The sequence below is a fragment of the Rhincodon typus genome, chromosome 29 (genome assembly GCF_021869965.1).
Source record: "Rhincodon typus isolate 14 chromosome 29, sRhiTyp1.1, whole genome shotgun sequence".
Lineage (NCBI taxonomy): Eukaryota > Metazoa > Chordata > Chondrichthyes > Orectolobiformes > Rhincodontidae > Rhincodon > Rhincodon typus.
The window spans coordinates 9041617-9056590 of NC_063360.1; the positions used below are offsets into that span (position 1 = coordinate 9041617).

The following is a 14974-nucleotide window of genomic DNA, read 5'->3' on the forward strand; positions in this document are numbered from 1 at the left end:
GTTTATTTGTTTATGACAGTTACTTGGCTTGATTTAACATCACTTTAGAGTCATGGACGGAGCATTTTGAGAAATGACAAGTAAGTTGCATCTATCCTCATCCATCCTCCAATTCCCAGATCCACACACCTCACCTGTCTGCTCATTAACATTACAGATTGGTTGTGGCTGTTGGAGATCAGTTAACTCACTCCAGGACATCTCTGCAGAATACTTCAGGGTAGTGTCCTAGGCCCAACCATCTTCAGCTACTTTATCACTGACCCTTCCTCCATCGTAAGGTCAGAAATGGGATGTTTGCAGATGATTGTGCAATGTTTAGCACCATTTGCAACTCCTCAGATACTGAAGCAGTCTCTGTCCAAATGAAGCAGCACCCAGAAATATCCAGGCTTGGGCTGAAAAGTGGTAAGTAACATTTGTGCCATACGAATGCCAGGCAATGACCATCTCCAATATGAAAGAATCTAAAAACTGTCCATTGACATTCAATGGTGTTACCATCACTGAATCCCCACCCCCACCCCCGATCAACTTCCTGGAGGTTACCATTGACCAGAAACTGAACTGGACGATCCATATCATATTGAATGGTAGTGCAGGCTCAAAGGGCCGAATGGCCTATTCTTGCACCTATTTTGTATGCTATGTTTCTATATAACACAGTGGCGACAAGAGCAGCTCAGAGGCTAGGATTCCCACAGTGAGTAACTCACCTCCTGACTCCCCTGAGCCTGTCCTCTATGTACAAGACAGAAGTTAGAAATTTGGTTGGATACTCGCCTGGATGGGTGCGACTCCAACAAAGCTCACGAAGTTTGACGCCATCCAGACCAAAGCAGCCCGCTTGATTGGCACTTCATCCATAAACGTCCACTCCCTCCACCACCGATGTTCAGTAGCGGCAGTGTGTACTACCTACAGGGTGTGCTGCAGAAATTCACCAACATTCCTTAAACAGCACCTTCCAAACTCAGGACCATTACCAAGTAGAAGGACAGGGGCAGCAGATGCATGGAGACACAACCATCTGCAAGTTTCCCTCCAAGCCACTCAGCATCCTGACCCAGGAATATATAAACATTCCTTCAGTATCACTGAGTCAAAGTCTTGGAGTTCACTCCCTAACAGTATTGTTGGTCTATCTGTATGAACTGCAGCTGTTCAAGAGGCAGCTCACCACTACCTCTCAAGTTTAACTCAGAACAGGCAATAAATACTGAGCCAGCCAACAATGCCCATGTCCTACAAGTGAATAAAAAAGGATCTAAAAATCATACGATCTTTGCAGATGTGACCTTCTGCTGGCAGCATCGCTCCAGTAAATCTTACACTTTGAACTGGACAATATCAACATCATGGGGGTTACCATTGGCGAGAAACCAAACTGGAATAGCCATTTAAATGCTGTAGCTACAAGAGCAGTTCAGAGACTCCTTAGACAACAACCTTCCAAATGCACAGCAACTACCATTCAAAATAACAATAGGGCAGTAGATAGATGGGAACATTGAAACATACAAAATTCTGAGGGGTCTTGGCAGGATAGCTGCTAAGAAATTTTTTTCTATTTGTGGGTGAATCTCAAACTAGGGTTCGTAGTTACGGAATAAAGAGATTCTCATTTAAAAGTGAAATGCAAAGGAATTTCTTCCCTCAGATGATAGTGAATGTCTAGAATTTTCTACCCCACAGAATTATGAAGGTTGGATTGCTAAAATGATTTAAAGAGGAGGTAGATAGATTTTTGAAATATCTATGAGTTGAGGGCTATGAGGATCTGGCATGACATGGACCGGGATAAATCAATTACGATCTTTATAGAATGGCAGGGCAGATTCGAGAGACTGAATGCCCTACTCCTGCTTCTATTTCTTATGTTTTTGTTCCATTATCAACTTTCAATATATTATAAACATATACTCACACATCCTACTGTAGCCCCTTTGGATTTTGTTCCTTTATTTCATATTGGCTCAGATCTTCTGGTCTCCAGATCATTGAAGTCCAGTTGAAAGTTGCACATTAGAACCACACAGAAAATATGACCCACTGTCTCCACGGAGATAGCCTGGGTAATTTGAACTTCTAATGGGTAAACCCCCTACCCACTGGGTCCTTATGAAGAAGTCTCCAACTCTGAGTGAGAGTTTGAGAATTTGGATAATTCTGACGTGCTTAATTATATCAGTATCCTGGAAATGATCAACTGAAAAATCCTAGTCTACCTCCTTGGTAACTATACAACTAGCCCCTTATCATCCACATTTACTCATTCTTTTGTGATTCTACCATTTCCTCTTCACAGCTCACGATGCATCCAACTTCATTTTGTCTACACATTTTGAAGTCGTAGACCAAAGACTAGGTCACTAAAAACAAGGGTGTGAAAACCAATCTGTAGAAACTCTACTACAAATCATCCTCCTGTGAAGAACACACCCCATACCACTACAGTCTGCTTCCTGACACATAGTTAATTCCACATTCATGTTTCTACTGTCCTTTTTATTTTGTAATCCTTAATTTCACCCATTGTGTGGCATTCTATCAAATGCCTTCTCAATGTCTATGTACTGTACATCAGCAGCATTACCGTCATTAAATCATCTGCTACCTGAAGATACTTAAACATTTACTAAATCTAGGAGTTTCTCCACCATCAAGGTTAAGCTATAGTTTAACAACCAATAGTTGAAGGCCTAATCTTTTACACCCACTTTAGAATCATAGAATCATAAAATCCCTACAGTGTGGAAGCAAGGCATTTGGCCCATCGAGTTCACACCACCCCTCTGAAGACCATCCCACCCAAGCCCATCCTCCTACCCTATCCGTGTAACCCTGCATTCTCCATGGTCAATTCAACTAGTTTGCATATCCCTGAACACTACGGGCAATTTAGCATGGCCAATCCACCTAACCGCACATCTTTGGACAAGGGAATGGCATTTGCAATTCTCCTGTCCTCTGGCACCACAATGAAGGTAAGAAAGATGGGAAAATTATGGTCAAAATAATTTCTGCTCTCATTTACCTCAGTTTTGGATACATTCCAACCAATTCTGGAGACAGATCCACTTTGTGTACAAACAACCAATCCTGCACCTCCTCCTTATCAATGTGAAACCTTACAGGTGTCTGAATTTCTTCATCTGTCACCATGACCTGGGTAGCATGCTTCCTTGGTAAGGATGGATTCAAAGTATTCAATGAATACCTTAGTTGTGCCATTTGTCTCCACGTGCAAATCCTTCCTTCAGTCTCTAAACAGCCCATAACTCTGTTCATCATCTTTGTACTACTTATTATTATGCAATGACTGAAAACTTTAGAATTCCCCTTTATATTCACTGCTGGTCTCTTCTCATATTGTCTCTTTGTTTCTCTTATACGCTTCTTCACTTCCTCTCTGAACCTTCAGTAGTCAGCCTAATTCTCTACTGCGTTATCCATCGGATATCTTTCTGAAGCACAATGTTTCATCTTCATCATAATTTCTATCTCTTTTGTCATCGACAGGTTCTGGACTTATCCTTCCCATTTCATGGAAATAGACTTTGTCTGGCCAAACTTTCTATTCTCTAAGACAGCTGACTGTGCAGATCTCACTTAGCCTACCATCCTCATATTCCAATTGATTTAGCCAAGACTCATTCTCACCCCAATCAAGTTGGATTTCTCCTCATTAAATATTCTTACTCCAGGTCATTCCTAGTCATTTTCATAACTACCATAATACAATGGTCGTTGTCCCCTAAATGTTTCCTTCCTAACAACTGATCTACTGCCCTCCCCCAACATTCCCAATGCAGTACCTCTATTTTCATTAGATTGGAAAGAAAGGGCACAATCTTCCAACATTTTGTAAAGTATGAGGGCAAACATGCTAGGTAGTGCACTATAATACTAGCCATGCACTAAGAAAAATGACCTACTAGCACCAATCCCTAACAGCTAACCAACAGAGCATAAACACATTTGTTGGCCTGTAACAAGTGTCTCAGATTACCAGAAGCTATTACCCAATGATGCCAGTCAAGGTCTACTCTTCAATGGATCTAGCAGCGAGAAGGTAGGTAATTTTTATACCATTCTTATGGAGTGGGGCTCTTAGGAATAGATTGGGGTCATTAATGACAGAGCAAATCCAGTCACCCTCTTTATGCCAATCTGTGCTGCTGATTGCCTCCAGAGTGGCCCATTTGGAGTGTCCCTGCCCAACCCAAGCATGTTACTCTGGTTTTCCAGTTGGAAAATCAGACACCTTTCTCTTCCACCAAGAAGGCTGGTAACTGGGAAGGTGGCAAATTGAGACCTTTAAATGGTCATTAATTGACACTTAATGACTTTAGTTGCCAATGTGTCAAGAAGGTTACCTGTCAACATTCTCCCAAGAAGTTAATTAGTGAAGTTGTAAGAAGGGGTATCTCTCCAGAACCAACTTATCCAATTATTTCCCCTTCTTGCCATCTCTCTTGCCATCTTCAGTGAAATAACTCTACAGAGTTTGGTATCCCATCACCAACTCACTCTTTATTTACACACTGAGAGCCCTTGACACTGATCCAGCTCCTTCAGAGACAGCTGTCAGAATGAACAGAACCTCTGACATTCCTCTTTAAATCTGTCCAATAGGGCTCTCTGATTGGGCCACATTAACAGCCCCAATCAGGGAACTCATATTCTATGAAGTCCACCTGGCTGACCGTGTTACAATTTGCAGAGGGTAAAATTGGACCCATACTACAATAGAAAATTCTCCTGAAAACATTGTAGAAACCCCTGTCTTGCATACCCTTGCTCGCATTCCAGTCTATATTCCAATAATTACAATGGTTCTCTAATTCTTTCAACTCCTTGAAATTTCTTTGCAAATATGCATATTTCACCACTTTTTGTTCCTTATCTCTAGCCGACTGGATTCTATCCTTGACTCCTCTGAGACATCCACTCTCGCCAACACTGCTATGATATTCTTAATCAATACTGCCACCCCTCCCTCTTTCCTTCCTTTCCACCATATACCTAGGAATATTTAATACCTAGGCTAGAATATATTGAATTAGATTGTCTTTTTCTGATGCCTGTTTTTATATTTTTTGATTTGTATGCTAAGATTCATTCTTTTCCAATTCTGCTTTGATGTTCCATCAGGTGACTGAAAACTTGATACAAGTTGAAATAACTGACAAAGGCAGACTATTAATACTGGAGTGATTGCTAGCACAAACATATCCAAACCCTGTGAGAGGAAGATCTTGAATAGGCAAAGTTCCAGTAACACAGGTAGCAAATATCGTTAATGTTAAGCGACTGGCAGAAAAGATGGTACTAGGAAAACCCAGAGATAGTAGGAACTGCAGATGCTGGAGAATCTGAGATAACAAGATGTAGAGCTGAATGAACACAGCAGGCCAAGCAGCATCAGAGGAGCAGGAAGGCTGACGTTTCAGGCCTAGATCCTTCTTCAGAAAACCCAAATCACTTTCACAATTATCAATTGAGAGGTTTCAAGAAATGTTAACTTTCAATTTAATATAAATGATGCAATCTGCATCCTATTGGAGTTCCAGAATGTTACCCTTCATGATATTGAGACTCATTCCAGAGTTTGCATATAACTTATCCTCTCTGAGTGGTACAACATATCAAACAAAGTCCAAATAAACAGGATGTCAGAAAATTGAAAATTGTGGAGTTTTCTAACCGTGTTTGCTGGGATATTTCCATTGCTGAAAGCAGCAAAAGATGGACCTTTTGTATCATGTTAAGTACAAATGAGCATCTCAAAAACATAACCAGCTCTGCAGAGCAGAGTTCTGCACAGAAAAACAAGCAAATAACTGTTGTACAATTAAAGTGACATTGCACAATATCTAATTAGTTTTAAAGAACAGGTTAAGTTCAGAAGTTGAGGCACTTTTGTGTGATTTTGGGTCACACAAATCTTGTTGATGTCAAACCCCATAAGATGTACCCATTAAACCAATTAGTTCAATGGGTGGATGTAGTACAAGATAATGGTGGGGCTTAAAACTCTGCCTACAATTGACGAAACTTAATGTATAATTAGGAATTATTTTTCAGATTTTCTAAGGGTATATAATGCATCGCCAAACTGTAGCTCCAATACAGAACAACTTAGTCTCCAGTGACTTTGTTGGTCCTACAAGCAATATCTTCACAAGGTGAGTTCAAGTTAGCTTTCATCATTAGAACGTAGCAAAATCCTATTGTGTGGACTGAGGTTTCAGACTAAAGTTATAGTTAATCATTTATATGTGATATTTCTGTGTGAATGCCGAAAAATCCATAACAAATTTTAGTCCATATGTGGGAATTTTTTCATTAAAATGTTGGCAAAGTGACTTGAAATTAAGCCCGTGGTATTTTACCAGATGACCACTCCTGGTACTTTGTGGTATTTTCCACCTCTACCAGTCTGTTTTGAGGCAGTTCACTGCTACCAATTCTCCTTTGTCTTTGCTTTTGTCTTGGGCCTATCTAGTGATTAGTGGTTGAGTTCAGTATCTATAGAAAAGGATCTTCTGAGGTGACAAGTACATTCATGAAATGATATTCAAATGTATGACTACTTTTAATCAGGAAACTTTATAAGGACTTCAGGGAGCTGATACAGATACAACTGGCCCTCCAAAGGCTTTGCTTTCTCATAGTGAGAATCCTCGCAGAGTTAATTCTGCTTTTACATATTCAGGAAAAGACACCACCAGATGATCAACATTTCAGTTCAATAGGGTGAAGCTCACATAGAATAGATAAGATAAGGAATATTGGCTTGGTAAGAGGGAATCTTATGAGCATGATATTGTGAACTTGCATTGTTTCTCCACATTCTTCTCATTTTACTTCCCACAGCTTTTGCGAGCTCGATCTGTTAGATACATCACCATGGAGCATTCCATCTTTTTGATGTTCATTTTGGCTGCTGCCTGCAGAACTTCAGCTAATCTGGTAAGATGTGAGGTTGCAAAAAGTTGATTGGAGCTTGTAGATATCCAGGTTCTTGGTTCATCTTCAAATTTAAGATGTGCACTGACAAATTGCAGAAAAATCAGCAATGGGAAGATGAGGAGATTTTTGTTTTTCTAATGTAGCAATTGTTTAATCAGGAATGCGTTTCCTGAAGCAGAGTCATTAATACTTTTCAAATTGGAATTGGAATATACTTGAAATAGGAACAATTGGAGAATGATGGGGATTAATTGTATGGCCCTTTCAGAGGGCTGATGCAGGAGTAAGGGGTCCTGGCTCAACACTGTAAAGTTTTACTGTTCAATAATTAGCATGGAGATTTCAGTACTATTTCAAACCATCTTTCCAATTTTAAGGGGAAAAGTGGCAATGTGGATTGAAGCCAGGCAACTTTCATCAGTCCTGATGAAGGGTGTAAACCCAAAATGTCAACTTTCCTCTTCCTCTGATGCTGCCTGTTTTGCTATGTTCCTCCAGCTCAACACTGTATTGACTCTGACTCCAGTCTCCCTTTTATTTCTGCTCAATCGATTATGTAATCATTTTACCCTAATTACCTGCTGAACTACTTGCTTTATTAACAAAAAGATTTTCTTCCTGTCGCTCAAAATGTGCAACTTTAGTGCAAACCTACACTTTAAAAACTATCTCTTTTAATAAATGAATAAATAGATGGCAAACAAATTACCAACTGCTATCCAACATAAAGCAGGAAAGTATCTATTTAAATTGGTCTTTGATCTACGCAAATGGTGAGTGAGACAATTGTAACTGGATGGTTCTCTGTTTTAAGCCTGACACAATGGAAAGCAATTCTAGATTAGTTAGCCAACCACTCTGTGCCAATTGCAGCATTCAGAGTCTTTAATTTATCAAGGGACCTCAATTGTCCACTCAACTGGTTTTATGTGAGAAAAGAACTTTTGTGAGACCAAATTAGTAGAATTGATTTTTGTTCTTTGGATAGAATTGTTTCCCTGTTTTTTATTGTATTTTCCATCTCTACCAGTATGTAGTAAGGGGTATGTTTTGAGATAGTTCACTGCCACCAATTCTCCTTTGTCTTTGCTTTATCTTGGGCCTATCTAGTGAATAGTGGTTGAGTTAAGTATCTACAGAAAAGGAACTGTTCTGAGATAACAGGAATTACGTTGATTGTGAATCACTTTTCCATCAGGTATTCCAGGAAACCAATCAATTAATGGGAGAGAAAGTTGAAAAAAAAGTGCCAAAACCAGCAGATCTCGGACTAGAGGAACTTAGTTCTCTTCCAGAGCAGAAGGATTGGCGCGACGATAACTATGTTACACCCGTGAAAAATCAGGTGCTTACTAATTTTCATCATGTCATTTGTAACTTCACTGTGCAAACAGTCGATTCAATGAATTTAAATCCTACTAACTGATATTAAAATAAAACAGAATCAACCTGCTTACCCAGTGGTGCCATCCTTTTGGATATGATTTTTGTTGCTAGGAATAAATGCAACTACTAACATTGTCTTCCTCTCTCCAGGAAATGCTGCCAATCTCAGAGTAGCCTCCAATAAGTGGAAGTAGTCAATCATTTCGTATGAAATCTAATTTCTGCTCTTTCAAATTTATTTCTTTGGTGGGTGTTAGGGCCAGATTGGGAGGTCTGTTTAGCTCAGTTGGCTAGACAGTTGGTTTGCAAAGCAATATGATACCAAAAGTGTGGATTCAATTCCCATCGCCAGCTGAGGTTACCATAAAGGACTCTCCTTCTCAACCTCTCCCATCTCTCCTTAGCTGAGGTATGGTAGTCCTCAGGTTAAATCACCACCATTTGTCTCTTAACGAGAGTGCAGCCCTAGAGTCCGCTAAGACAATGGTGACTTGACACCCAGAGGGCCAAATATGATCCTATCATTTTCTAAAGTGTGTGCTAACACTGGCCGAGAATCTGACTGATTTTTCTCCCTTCCATTATGTCCTATTTCCGTGCTGGTTAGCTCTGTACAGCCGAAGCATATTAGAAGATTTTAATCTGTGTGGTCAAATGTTTTAAGTCAGCAGTGTATTTGCTACTCAGCCATTGAAAGCGGAATATTGAATAAACATCATGGGCATGTCCTTTGGTTTCCCGTAATGATTCAATTGCAGAATGAATTGTCCATGCTTTGACAGCTTCTCTTTGTTCCATGATTTCTTTTGCCAACAAGGAAGGAAATTCCGAATAGTATGGGAAATCAACCACATCCCAATAGTACACCATCCTGACTTAAACTGCCATTTCTTCCTCACCACTGGTTAAAACTTGAAGAATATCCTACTTAACATCGCCAGCAGCTATACCATAACCAATAGGACACCAACAGGTCAAGTAAATCCACAGAAACCTCCCAAGGGCATGTAGGAATGAGCAATCAATAAATTCATCTTTGGTAACATCATTGTGTCATGATTATATTAATATTCATAAAATTATGTGATGGGAGAATTGTTGTAGGAAATAAGTATAACAATGATAAAATATTCATACTACATTCAAGACTTCTAATTGAGAAATGCAGGCAAGGAGAATAGCCCAGAATTAAGCAATTTGAGAAACAGACTGTACAGAATTGCTTCCTAACAGTCAGTTACCTAAATAATGACATCCGCATATAGGAAATCTGTATTTCATATGCTCATACTATTAGATTTCTCTGGAAGTGATGAATGATCAAGAGGAAGAGTTTTGTCATAATGGTGTCTGTGTTATGCTCAGGGCCAGTGCGCAGCATGCTGGGCCTTTACTGCAGTGGCAGCGATGGAAGCACAACTGAGAAATAAGACCAACACTCTCTACACACTCAGTGAGCAAAACATTGTGGACTGTGCCAGAAGCTACAACAATGAAGGCTGCAGTGCAGGATGGGTGAATCGTGCATTTGAATACATGCGTGACCATGGAATTGAAACTAACGCAACATACCTCTACAAAGAACGGGTACATTTATTGCTTTAATATTCTCATTTTCACACAATGATTTTTCATGTTCGGGTCAGAAACAGTTTAAAGTTCAACCTTCATTTTACACTTACAGGAAGTGACCACATCTTTATGCAAAGTGCATGTTTTACATTCTAAAATAAATAGTTGGAATGCTCTTGGTGATAACTTGCATCAGTGCAGTGAATTTCTCATTATTCTTCCTCAAAGCGTCCCTTCTTGACTCTGAACTATAATGTATTTCATTAATACTTATTTATTGTTTACAGCTCTTTATATTTTTCTCTTGGAAAGTAGTGGAAGTAAGTGTGGGAGTGGGGTTGAGGATAGAATTGAGGGTAACAGTGGACTAAAGCCCATCAGTTGCAAGAATCCTAATGAATGTCAACCCAGAAACAGATCACCACACTTTGGAGTTGACTTACGTGAGGTCTCTTTCAAACATAGGAAGTTGCTTCTACTAATACAATGGGCCAATAGGACAATTCTCACTGCTCAGCTGGCCTTTCTTCACTGCAGAAACCCTGACGCCTGATATTGGAGAACATTAGCATCCAAACTTAACACTGCTAATGTTGGAATGTAGAATGGCCTGCTTCCACATTGTAGGGATTCTATGATTCTACGAGGACTGTTCTCCCTGCTTACAGGGTGTAGAGAGGGTTAAGGTGGGGGACGATTGTTGAGACCAATTGCAGTGTTTCCTCAACTACTCCTTTTGAGACCAGCTAATTTGAGAAACAGTCAGGAATACTTGGTCCTTCCTGGGCCACATGCCTGAGCCACTGACTGAGAATTAGATTGAATTGAATCCTGAATTGGCTGATGCAATCAATTCTAGATTTTTAGAAACTAGTAAAGAATTCAGTAACAAAATTCTGGGAATAATGACCTTACTGCTTTGATTTTAAAAAATGCTATTTTTTCTTCCAATTTCAGAAACAAGATTGCTTATTTGATGAAAACAATTCTGTTGGAAAACTCATCAATTACGTCAAGATTAAGAACACAAACGAAACAGAAATCATGAAGATAGTAGCAAAACATGGACCAGTATCTGTACATGTTTACATGAGTGATGCATTCTTGAGTTATAATGATGACAGTAAGCTAATTACCACTCACCTCTTCAATCTCTCTCTATTTCAGATTCTATCATGCAATTTCCTATACTGTGCATACATTTAACAGACTCCACTCAAACTATACAAATAATTTCATATAAATTGAGGCAATACTGTGACCACACCTTTTGTATATTGCACTAAAACATATGAAGACGTTGATTGAAACTCCCTCTTCGCTGTCCCTTCAGAAACATGCATGTATCGTGTTTAACACTAAAGGTTAAAAGTTGGTTGGACTGAGTCCAGGCCTACACTCTTCTGCTTGGAGTTCATTACAACTTACAGATCACAACACTTCAACAACACTGATTACTCATTTCCCATAGTTATATACAGATAAATATTTAACCATCCAGTCAAGTGGTGGCCCAATTATCCCTTAATTAACTTATAACTATCACATATTACCTAATTCCATTTGGTCTCAGGCAAAATTGCTAGACCTCATCAAACAATAATAAAATGGAAAAAGTTTAAAGCTTGCTGGTACACAAATGTGGTTTTTAATGTAAAGGTAAATTTTAAAAACTCAAGTAAATTACAACACGACAAATTTTAAACTAAATGAATGTACCATTTGAAAGCACTTCAATGAAAATGTACTTTGGTCAACGCAATCACCCTTTTATAGCTGAAATTTGTCCTTGAAATAACGTGCTCACATTGGTGCTGTTTTGCAGGTATTTTTGATGATCCTAATTACAATAATGAGATTCCTGACCATGCTGTGACTATAGTGGGTTATGTGAATAATGATAAAGAAAGATATTGGATTATTAAAAACAGGTAAGTGCTACGGATTGTGGAATAGGAGTCAAATAAGTGGAGAATCCTCGAGATTTTAAGTGTTGAAGGACACACAATCTTACTAGCTTGGTCATAACACAAACCTAAACAATTTGGGCTTCTATCTTTTTGAAAAAAACTAACTTGGAACAGTGCCTTTACTATAGGAAACATTCCACGTGTTTCAAAGAATGGATAACAAACTGTTAAAATGTTAGACAGGCACAGGAAACAGTTGACCGAAAGTATGGTTGCAGACTTGAAGAATCATACAATCATAGAATCCCTACAGTGCAGATAAAGGCCATTCAGCCCATCAAGTCTGCATACACCCTCCAAAGAATACCCCATCCAGACCCACACCTCATCCCCATAATTGCACATTTCCCGTAGCTAATCCACCAAGCTTGCACATCCTCGGTCACTGTCAGTAATTTCCCATGGCCAATCCACCTCACCTGCATATCTTTGGACTGTGGGAGGAGCACCCAGCAGAAACCCACACAAACACAGGGAGAATGTGCAAACTCCACACAGACAGTGGCCAAAGATTGGAATTGAACCTGGCTTCCTGGTGCTTGAGGAAAATCAAGTCATAAAGGTTAAAGGGGAGACATTGAAAACATGGGATAAGAAATTATAGCTGTCATAAACAGAAGCAAGGGTGTGATGCATAGGAGACATGAACCAGATGGACAGAGAGTATGATGTGGGATCTGAAATGGAGAGAAGTGTCCAGGTATATCTGGATTTAAATTCGACCAACTTTAGAAAGTATAGGTATTAGTGTTCCTAAAACAAAACTGTACAGGGATTTTTACCTTCTTTGCTTTGGGTATGACAAAACCTTTATTGTGTTTTAACAAATATTCTTTCATTTTTAGTTTTGGAACCAGCTGGGGTCACGGTGGCTACATGAAGATGATTATGTTCAAGAATTTGTTGAGAGTAACCGAACGAGTCTTCTATCCTATCGTCTAAAAATGTGTGCCTCAAAAGGATAAAGTCAACTTGTTGGAGAAGCAGTTTCTGGAAAACTCTTAGATTTAACTGTTTTGAGCATATTGCTTCTAGGGGTTGCGGGATAAATCTTTTCTGTAGCTAAGTATAATCTCCTGGTGACTGTGTACATTAAATTTGAAAAGCAGTAAAATTAATGAGTTAACCTTTACAACTTGGTTCATTTCTGTAATTGGCAGGATTTCATCAGGCCCTCAGGAGCAGTGTGGGAGAGAGGAGAGACTGTGGAATCAGGAAGGGGGTGTTTTGGACTGTAATATTTATGTTGAGAGGTTGGCTCTGTATTCTACCAGTGGTAGTAAACCTCCAACACAGTATTAACTCCACAACACGATGGAAAATTAATTGTGCTTGTTCACTGAATGCTTTAGATTAATTTTCTGAATTTGTGTGCTCAGTTTGGGATATAACACATAATGCTTGGGGATCATAGATCCTAGATCCCTGGCTGCTTAAATTTTGCAACAGCAATACCAGGCTTTGGTTCTGCCCTATAGAAATCAGACATACCAGGATAAAGGATTGCTTCCACAATATAAAAGACTGGAGTTACATGGAAAGATTGAGGAAGCTGGGAATGTTCCCCTTGAAGAATAAAAGGTTAGGAAGTTGAAAGGTATTCATAATAGTGAGGAGTCTAAGCAGAGTAGACAGTGAGAAACTGTTCCTGTCGGCAGATAGATTGAGAACAAGAGAGCACAAATTTAAAGTGATTTACAAAGGAGACAACAGAAACATAAGGGAAATGAATCATCAGACGCCATTTCCACCATCTCCAGCAAGATGCCACCACCAGACACATATTCCTCTCCCCTCCCTTGTCCGCCTTCCACAGGGACTGTTCCCTCCAGGACACCCTGGTCCACACTTCCTTCACCCCCAACACCTCCCCACAGCCCTACAGCACCTTTCCCTGTAACCGGTGAAGATGCAACATCTGCCCATTTACCTCCTCCCTCCCCAGTATCCAAGGGCCCAAACATACTTTCCAGGTGAAGCAACACTTCACCTGCACTTCCCAGAATCTAGTCTACTGCATTCGCTGCTCACAATGTGGTCTCCTCTACATTGGGGAAAGGAAGGGTAGACTTGGCGATCGCTTCGCAGAACATCTACATTCTGCTCGCAAAAAATACCCTGAACTACCTGTTGCCTGCCACTTTAAAGCACCACCTTGATCCCTGGCCAACATCTCTGTCTCTGGCTTGCTGCAGTGTTCCAGTGAAGCCCAACGCAAGCTGGAGGAACAACACCTCATTTTCCGCTTGGGGTCGCTACAGCCCTCTGGATTCAATATTAAGTTCAATAATTTTAGGGCCTAAACTCTCCCATGTCCCAGACTCCACCCAACTCACCAGGCCTTGTTACCACATAGCCTGCCAGTACACACCCCCTGCTGTTAGTCACTAACAGTCCCCATTAACAACTATTCACCCTCCCAGCCTGATCATTAGCAACTCCTTTGTCTGTCCAACTGTATTTCTCTCTCTTTGGGCTCTATCCTATCATTTACTCCCTACCCCATCCACTTCCCTATTTTCGGGATACAAACTGACGTTTTCCCAGCCACCACCAGTTCTGAGAAAGGGTCGCCGGACCCGAAATGTTAACTCTGTTTTCTCCTTCACAGATGTTGCCAGACTTGCTGAGCTTTTCCAGCAACTTTGTTTTTGTTCCCTTGCAGTGTAGTGGTTGTAACAGGGCCATGGTTGGGCCATGAGTGGCTGATCTTGAAAGAACCCAATGTCACCTCCTTCAGCACCCTGAGATGCAGACCACCAGGTCCTGGGGATTAATTCACTACAGCCCCATTAATTTCTCCTGTACAATTTTCATACTAATGTTAATTTCCTTCAAATCCTCATTCTTCCTAGCCTCTTAGATCTCTAGATTTAGCAGATTTCTTACACTTCCTGAGGGAGCATTGGAAGCAGACTTAATTGTGGCTTTCAAAAGGGAATTGGACAGATCAATTGAAATGACCCCTTCCCATGCTGTAGTCAGTTTATGATTGATTCTAGGTCAAAGAGAGGGACAAGCAGGCCATTAGCAGACGACAGCGGTAGAGCTCGAACAGGGGCTCTTTC

At 40.1% G+C, this 14974-nt stretch overlaps 1 protein-coding gene across 1 annotated transcript; it reads left to right on the forward strand.

Annotated features, from left to right (window-relative positions):
- Positions 1-2945: 2945 nt before the first annotated feature.
- LOC109919201 (procathepsin L-like) lies at positions 2946-12848 on the forward strand. The gene is made up of 7 exons (XM_020519185.1): positions 2946-2987; positions 6883-6978; positions 8177-8323; positions 9730-9951; positions 10894-11059; positions 11762-11867; positions 12752-12848. Exons 1-7 carry the CDS (start codon positions 2946-2948, stop codon positions 12846-12848), a joined length of 876 nt encoding a protein of 291 aa, XP_020374774.1.
- The last annotated feature ends 2126 nt before the right edge of the window (positions 12849-14974 follow it).

Coding starts and splice junctions, on each gene's coding strand:
- LOC109919201 (XM_020519185.1), top strand. CDS start 2,946: ATGGCATTTGCAATTCTCCTGTCCTCTGGCACCACAATGAAG. Junction 8,324..9,729: donor TTACACCCGTGAAAAATCAG/GTGCTTACTAAT, acceptor TGTTATGCTCAG/GGCCAGTGCGCAGCATGCTG. Junction 9,952..10,893: donor CATACCTCTACAAAGAACGG/GTACATTTATTG, acceptor TTCCAATTTCAG/AAACAAGATTGCTTATTTGA.